General features: G+C 42.2%; 1 protein-coding gene across 1 annotated transcript; it reads right to left on the reverse strand.

The window, feature by feature from the left end:
• Positions 1-318: 318 nt before the first annotated feature.
• LOC104162749 (interleukin-2 receptor subunit alpha-like) lies at positions 319-4,967 on the reverse strand. Its single transcript, XM_009701558.1, has 6 exons — positions 4,859-4,967; positions 4,373-4,558; positions 4,028-4,150; positions 3,492-3,719; positions 940-987; positions 319-398 (listed from the first exon to the last, which is right to left on the reverse strand). The coding sequence occupies exons 1-6, from the start codon at positions 4,965-4,967 to the stop codon at positions 319-321; spliced, it is 774 nt and encodes a 257-aa protein (XP_009699860.1).
• Between the last annotated feature and the right edge of the window lie 3,811 nt (positions 4,968-8,778).

Here is an 8,778-nt window from a genome sequence, read left to right on the forward strand (position 1 = left end):
GATAAGCAGAACAAAAAAGATAGCTGTTAAAACAGAAAATCAACACGGTTAGCACCTGGTGTTAACTGAAGTATTGCACTTACTCCAACTGGGAGAAACAAGCAAGACCCGGGATAGGGTCTCACCTTGCCCCTATGCCCAGAGGCAAGAGTTCTTCCATGTTGCCCCATTGCTTTGCTCCCTGAGGCAAAGAGGGCCCAGCCAGAGGGGACCTGGGCAACTAGAGATTGACCGCAGACAAATAACCAGGGACTACTGACGCTGCAGTCTCTGGCATAGGTTGCAATACTCCTCCTTCCCTTCCTTTATGTTACTCCATTATTCCTCCTTATCATAATGCGCTACAGTTGTCAGCAGACTCCAGCTGGAGTCAAGAGCCCTTGTACAAAATGTTGAGCCTGTGCACAGAAAGAGACAATTTCTGCTTTAGCATCTAATGGCTGAATGGAAGATGGTGAAAAGGAAGAAGAAAATCTCTTCGGACTGATCTAAATGCATCATTTAGCTGTGAGGAAATATTTTATTTGCCCATCTTTTTTCACTCCTTTGAAAATGTGAAAGAAACACATCATTTAAATATTTACATTTTTTCCTGTTTTTTTTCCAGTTGAAGTTATTCACTGAATTCACAGAAAGTCTCAGAAAGAATCTGAAAATTGCTTCATTTAAAAACTAGACTTTTAGTTGATCTATTTTCTTTTACATCCCTTATGAGTCTTTGAAAACCTCTTCATAAAAAGCTTATGGGCTTAAACAGTCTCTTTTTACACTTTCTTTACTGACTTCTCACCCAATACGTGGACATAGATGTGTCTTGCAGTGTATTTCTTAGCTTTTATAACAGAGGTGTATCTCTTTCGTAGAACAGCAAATTGAAAGGCAAAATAACTGCTCTGGACGATGGAGTGAAATCTGAGTCCAATTAACAAAATGGTATACCTGTCACTGGCAGTATCACAGATGAGGAAAAAGATGGATGAGTCGAACCTATGAAGAGAGAGAAATTTTTGATTTTTGTATTCAATTGCTCTTCTGGCAAAGAGCATCAAAGCAGTGATGAGGATAGAGTCAAGGAAAGAGCCAACTCGTTCCAGCATCGAAGCAGTGATGAAGGTAGAGTCTGACAGTTCTCCCTCTGCACAGAAGACCTAACAATTGCCATGTTTGTTCCTTGGCCATCACTAGATGTTTCCAGCTTACATATCAACATATGCGCTGATCTGGTACCTGTTAATGGTGGGCATGAAGTGAACTGTATCTTCCAGGGAATGGGATCCAGCTAAGATCTTTATTTCATATGAGATTGGGAAGGATGGCTTTCAAGGTGCCAAGCTAGGATTTGGAAACATGGTTTCAAACAGGGCCTCTTTTTCCCCAGAAATGTAAGCCAAAACTTCCTTGGTGCAAGAAATTAATCGAATTTCTCCCTTATCCTGAAAAGGAAGCTCTGAACTTGAGCCACTATTAGACATGGACAAGTTTTTAGCAAGAGTTCCTGTAAGAGTGGTCTCTTGATAAATCTCTTCGTGCTGAATGTTGCGAGGGAAAACTGAGAAAGAGGAGTATATTACTTATCCAGCCCCATTAAAGACATCACATCATAACAAAGAGAAAGGCAACACTCTGAGGGAATAAGTATTTGGTGCATTAATTACAAAGACCTGACCTCGCTCAGGTTTGAGTGTACTTTTGCAGGAAACTGGAATTATTATTCTGTTGAATTAAAGGCCAAGATGGCCTATTTCATCATCCAGTCTCATGTTTTTCATAATCCTAATTTTAAAATTTCAAATATTTCTAATCTTTGATTATTCAATAAGTTGTATAATTTTCTAGGACTGGTATGTTGATGGGTTATTTCCATCACAGCAAGAAATTCCTTCATCCTGATAGTACCAAGCAAAATTATCAATGGAAAAAAAAAATGGCTGTAGTGAAAGAGGACAAAAGATCAAACAACAAATTGTGACTGCTGTACCTGGAACACTCTGAACTGGGCACCACAGGGAAACAGACGGACCTATGAAGAAGTGGAGAAAGTCCTGGGTTAATACTGAAATAGTGTGTCCAGTGAGTAAGGTGACTCGTTCTTACAGTCAGGGCAGCAATGAGGGGCAACGATGGCCAAGTGTCACCTGAGAGGTCACTCTGCAGGCAAAAGGGCCTGCCCAAACCAACCATTCCACATGGCCTGGTATGGGTCACAAGGGCTAGCATTCATCTCATCTACTGTTATGTAGATGTGGCCCCTGAGATAGTCATCTGGGCTCTGAGATAGTCACTGGGGAGAAACAAGCCTTTAAAAGGTGCAATTCATCTCATGCTAAAATAATCGTGAAATAGGGCAGCTAACACAACACCATCAACACCTATTGCCCTCTCTTGGTTACAAAGGTAGTCCAACTCGGATGTGGGTATCTATGCAGTAGACGTCTAAAGTTCTGCAAGATTAATTTCCCCTTAAAGGTCCAAGTACTGGTGAAAACCAGTTTTTTCCACTCTCTGTTAGACATGTTGACCTTGCATTGGCTCCCACCTCTTTAAAATTCAGCCTATCATACTCCTCAGCCTCAGAGGAGGTTGGGAGGGTAAAGAAAGCTGAGGACTGTAAAGGTGGTGGACAGCTGGGTCCTCCCACCTTCAATAGTTCTGCCTGACACCCAGAGAGAACCCTAGACCCTCAGTGTTATCAGATGCTTGGGAAAGGGGCTCTGGTTTCACTTTGTGTATGGAACTCCTGCACTGTAGAGTTAGGAGGGAGAGGTAGAAAATTTGGGTGGAGTAGAGGCCATGCAGGTTTGGTGTTTGGTTTTTTTAATTAACACATCTAATGGCATAAAAGCAAGAGGCAGAGGTTCTGCAGCCTCAGCTGAGAGCCCTGGTGGCTCTCTGAGCAGTGAAACTCAAGGTGCCAGACCACAATGGTGCATGCCCTGCTGAATCTGGGTCCATAAAGACTACAGTGCAATATTGGTGGGCTTCTTATTGTGTCTCTGCTCAAAACAGCATCCTGGGTGTTAAATTAAGAACTGAGCCACATTACTCAGGTTTAGCTATGGACTAGCTGCACCCTGGATTCTAAAACCCTGAGCAATCATGAGGGATGCTTAGATATACCCTTTGGAGTATCTTACTGTGAAGTGACAACAGATGACCTATAGCCACCAGGAGGAAAGAGAAAGTCTTATTCTACTGTTTTCTTCCCAGTATGTGACAGTGTGGCTTTATCTGCTCACAAATTCCTGCAGTTTTGCACTTAGTATGAAAGGATACCCAAGATAAAGTAGGATGCAGCTGTGTCCTCCCCAGAGATGTCATCTCCATCAGTCAGAAATGACATCTCCATCAGTGTTGGAGCCCTGAGGTCCCTGATCTCTCCATCGTGAACCCCAAGTAGGTTGTTCCCTAGGATTGATGTGCTGAGTTGGGGGGGTCTGGACCCTACATGAACAGATCACGACACCGATGTGATGCCAAAGCAACCATCTTACCTGGCTCAATAGTCTGTGGCAGCCCCTTGTCACTGTCGTTGGTGCATCTCATATCAAGGGGGGTCCAGATGATTTTACCATTCACCTTCTTGCACATGCGAGTGCCAGAGGTGGGGGGTCGCTTATCATAACCACTCTGGCATTTGAAATGTAATACTTGTCCCACGTAATACGATTTGCTCAGTTTTAAAGAGGCATGTGGAATAGTCTTGGGAGGACCGCAAAAATCTGTGGGATCACAAGGCAGTACATGGTTAAAGCAGATAGATTTTATCTACTGCTTTTGTTCTTGAAACAACATGATTTGTATTCTTACAAAATATAGACAAGCAGGATATACCAAGCCTTCCTAATTCTTTGTTAGGATATAAATTGCTCATTCACTTACACCGTATCACTTGTTCGGCCAAGATATTACAGCAATTGTTTCTTTCTCTCTGTCTGTTAAAATAATTAAAAATTACTCATCATTCTTGCACTGCCTCCATGGAAATCAGTGGGAGAAGTGTTACAGTAATGAATGGGCTCTTACTTACCTTTCTGGTCAAACTCTGAAACAGTTTTTCGCTTCTGGGGTGCAGGGCTCTGTGTTTTTCTTTCTGGCTTCTGTGCAAAATCTAACTCCATCATGGGAGCCGCTGACAACAAAATTTTCTCATCTGTGGGAGAAGTTATATTTACTGAATTACAGCAGGACAAATAGCAGAGCAAAGCCAGAGCACTCAAACTTTTAGAGGCAAGACAGAATTGTTGCAAGTTCTAATTTGAAAAGATACGCGCAAAAAGTCATTTGTTAGAGCAATGCCCAGATGTGTCTTATACTGACTCACTCATCGGATAAACACCTCTACAACTCTAGAAAAAGGACAATAATCACTTACCAATGCATTCAAATTCCTTGTAGACCCAAGAAGCAAACTGCGGTGTACTCCGACACAAAATTCCCGGGTACTGGCCACTTCTTCTCTTGTAGCCACTGTCACATTCATAATACAGTTTGGTGCCCAGTGGGTACATTTCAGCAGTAACATCAGCAAATTTGATCCTTGGAAGAGTGGGACATTCTTCTGCAAACAGAAAGGCTGAGAATCAGGACAGCCTGTGCATTTACCTTATTCACCGAGGACTTCCCACATCTTTCTGTCTTATCAATACCAGATCATGCTCAGAGCTCAGTGAAGTAAGCCTAATTCTGCTTTTTGCCACAGGGCTAAAATCACAGCTGAGGGATGAAACTGGATGTCATAAGGGTAGCAAAGCTTTGTTTCTTTGATTGTCTCTAAGGCAAGGAGAGGCTCTGAGTGTCTGGTGAAACTGTTAGTTATCTTAAGCATACATTTTTTATTGTAATTTTAGAGCAATCCCACCATCCAAAGCCTTCTTCACATTGGAGTTAGTTGTTGCCATTGATTTTATCAGTATAGATTTGTTCAGGATGCAGAAAAATCCCTTGGGAGTGTCTCCACCAAGTGACATGAAGCCTGTATTTGTCTACACTTTTTTAGTTAGGAGGGGTTGATTTGACTCCTTTGTGTTTCTTCTAGAGGAGAAAGGATGTTGGAGCAAGGATGTTCTGCAGCATCTGGGAATGGTGGTAGGAGGTACCAGGTCTATCTGAGCCCTTTCTTTCTGCACCCAGCAGATGGGCAACATGAAACACTACCAACGTTTTCTTAATGAAGCTGTACACAATCATATTGTAGAGCTGCTGCCTGCACCGGAGTGTGCAGCCTTGAATCTATGGAGTGAGGCATGATAAGCAAAACTAAGCCATTAAAAGTTGCAATCATCTATAAGCAAACATTGGAAAGGGGAGTAGACTCTCGTTCAGTCTAAGCACACCAAAGAGCAGCTTACTGTGAAATAAGTTTGCAAACCTAAATATAACTTGTCCCAAAACAAGGACGTGAAATGCTGTGTCATCAGCAAATCACATCTAAATATACTCCTCAATCAGTTCAAACGAATTAAGTTAGATCATTTCAGTGCACTTGAAAAGCCCACTGAAGCCTAGCTGGAGACCCAGAAGTTGATAAAGGCAGTACTTAATGATTATTTAAGACCTAAAAGCTGAGAAATTCAAGGATAAAACAGGCTGGTTGCATCAAGGCTGGCATTTGGGATCTTTGGGTGCATGATCTGTGGCCCTTTATACTTATGCGTAACAGTAACAGCTATTACAAGTAAAATTTCTTAGTTGTCATGTCTTCATATTTTCTGCAGCCGTAATTAATGCAGCCTTAGCAACCGGCAGGAATGACTGCGAAAGGGCCTTGAATCCCTGATAGTTGTTCATCATTTGGCATCTGCCCTTGACTCCCAAAGTGCCTTTTCCTTGAAACAAAGCCATTCCTTGCCAACAGCAACCCCATCAGCGACTCCCCGACCCAGTCCTGCAATGCCCTTGTCTTTCAGAGCCACCCATCATTTTCTCACTTTGATATTTTCTGCCCTTTTTACTTTTCATTATCCTGCCACTTAGTAAAAGTCACAAAGTTTGAAGAAGGCAACAATGAAAAGTATTGTGAGTGGCTTAACAGCTAAGCTGTCTAAGGGATATTTCAATCCTCTTGTATCTTGGTGTTATCAAAGGATTTGCCTTGTAAACTACATCAGACTGTGGCTTCGAGAGAAGCAACTGTACCCGAAATAGTTAACCACATGGTTTACCACAGACTGTCAGGGTGATTAAAATTAAAGAGTTATCAGATTAGCAGCAAGTTGAGATCACGTACTCTCACTTTCCCTGAAAGCTAAAAGCATGTTTCCCTCAAGACTTCAAAAGCCTCTTTGAAGCAGACTGCAGATCTGAATCTCAGCACGAGGCACTCAAACCTACAACTCTTTAGTCTCTTCTTAAGAAAACCCACAGTATTTAGCCTACTCATCATAAAGGGCAACTGTTGTTTTAATCGATGATCAAATGAAGTTAAGGTTCTTCTGAACTTGCACGCGTCAGATAAGGATTAGGCAGAAATGGTGCACACAGGTGATGGTGAGCAACACCCATCAGGTTGGTGCTCTTGGATCATCACATCCATGTTGCAGCTGGATCTCATGCAACACTCCTAGGATCCAAGCTTTTCATGTCATCCACACCACTCAAATTCTTGTCTTCTCACATCTAAACCACTACAGTATCTATTTCTTTGGCCTTTACAACCACATTCCCATTTCTGATACAGAAAGCACTTGGAAAGATGAATTTCCTAGGTCTCATTGTGACCTTCTGTTTGCTTCCTTCTGTTGACTTCTAACTGCTTCACTGGCAAGTAAAATATTTTACTCCCATTTTCAAGAACTTTCTCCTTATCAATCATCATACCCTCTCAAAACATCATCTTCTTTTCCCATGCTAGACCTCCTCACCAACGTGTTTGATATCAAAGTCATCAGCTTTTGGTTTTATTATTGTACCAAAATGAATGGATATGGAATGAATATCAACATTTCAAGTTGCCATTATTCCTCTTCACTGTCTTTAATTATCTTATATATCTTCAGGAGTGCCCTTCTTTAAATAGTCTTTTACCCATCATTCAAGAACAGGTAGGCACCCAACACGCTGATCAGTATTACTTCTATACTTGCTTGCCTTACACTTGGATCCTAAACTTTCTGTGTTGGTCAGCTATTTACACCATGCTTACACTAACATGTCCTAACTATCACCCAGGACTCCAGGCATTGTGGCAGTGGATGTGATAATAACTTTTGATAATGACTACACACTCAGCAAAGTCTATCTGAGAATGGAAGCTGTAGTTTGGCCCACAAGAACTCCCAGTGCTTTGACATTTAGCAGCATCACAGGTTGAAGTTAATTGCTGTATTCAAACTCCTATTAGGGAAGAATAAGCATCCCCCAAAGCTGCAGAGGCCGTAGGTGGTGGCATATAGGTGTGCAGGGGTGTTTCATGGCACTGGACCTCTTGGCATAGTGTGGGAAAACTGTGCAGAGAGTAAGCAGACCTGGATCTCTGGAGTGAATCATTCTCAGCACTTAATTCAGTCTATGTCTAAGGAAACTGCATGGTTTGCCCCTAAAAAATCAACAGTCCTGCTGTGCGGTGATAAAAGACTCAAGGAATGGGAAGAAGCCAGGAACCTAGAGAATGGCAGTGTAGATTTACTCCTTGACTAGATTTCTGACTTTTTACATTTTTAGGGGAGATTAACTTTGCTTTTTTTGCTGTTTTGCAACCTGGTTGGGAATTAGTCTGTCAGTTTGTTTCAGTTGGTGTGATATGAAAATATAAATCTTATAAAAGACCAGCACACCTAGGCGTAAGCTGCTCCATAGCCTGGTTTTGCACAGCCCGGCTTCCCTCTGGATTCTGCATCCCTCCACAGCGGCTCCAGGGTTACAGTCCTGCTAGTATTGATTTAAAAGACTGCCCTCAAATCACCTTCAAATCTCTTGGGATTTTGTTTGCCTCCTTATATTCCTTCTGCACATCCTCCAATTCTCCATCCCCATGACAAGGTGCTGTGTGTCTCTATTTCCTTCTCTTTCAGTCCCCATGTCCTCTGTCCTCACTTTCCTTCATTCACAAGCTTCATCAGCCCCCACCTACCATTCTCATCTCCTACACCCCAACAGTGCCCTGTGACTCCATTTCTTTGCACTTCGAGGTACTAACACAATGTATTGAAATGGGCTAAACAGAGAGGTTGGTACAATTGCGTTCATGGGATTTAGCACTGCTATGGGTTGCAGAATTGCTAGAACATGTAGCTCTCCTGAGGCAGCTGAGAATCCACATTTGTCCCCATATTAATGGATCTTTGGTGCCTACGGAATTTCAGGAAATTTTAGAACAGGTTTCAAATATTATCATGTAGTGGATGGAGACATGTCCTTGGAATTAGAAGGAGAGTAGTGAATTCAGATCATAGACATCCATGAAACATAAAAATTAAAAAGTAGTTATTGCATCTGTCCTGGTTTCAGCTGGGATAGAGTTAATTTTCTGCTTAGTAGCTGGTACAGTATGTTTTGGATTTAGTGTGAGAATAATGGTGATAACACACTGATGTTTTAGGTGTTGCTAAGTAGCACTTATCCTAAGTTAAGGATTTTTCAATTTCCCATGCTTTGTCAGCAAGCAAGCATACAAGAAGCTAGGAGGGAGCACGGCCAGGACAGCTGACCCGAACTGGCCAAAGGGATATTCCACACCATTGAACGTCATGCCCAGTACATAAACTGGGGGAGTTGGCTGAGAGGGGCCGATCACTGCTCAGGAATCACTGCTTGGGCATCAGTCAGCTGGTGGTGAGCAAT

The sequence above is a fragment of the Cariama cristata genome, unplaced genomic scaffold (genome assembly GCF_000690535.1).
Source record: "Cariama cristata isolate BGI_N322 unplaced genomic scaffold, ASM69053v1 scaffold6526, whole genome shotgun sequence".
NCBI classification, from domain to species: Eukaryota; Metazoa; Chordata; class Aves; order Cariamiformes; family Cariamidae; genus Cariama; species Cariama cristata.

Coding starts and splice junctions, on each gene's coding strand:
- LOC104162749 (XM_009701558.1), bottom strand. CDS start 4,967: ATGTCACTTGGTGGAGACACTCCCAAGGGATTTTTCTGCATCCTGAAC. Junction 4,559..4,858: donor TGTGAAGAAGGCTTTGGATG/GTGGGATTGCTC, acceptor TTCTGTTTGCAG/AAGAATGTCCCACTCTTCCA. Junction 4,151..4,372: donor CAAGGAATTTGAATGCATTG/GTAAGTGATTAT, acceptor CTTCTCCCACAG/ATGAGAAAATTTTGTTGTCA.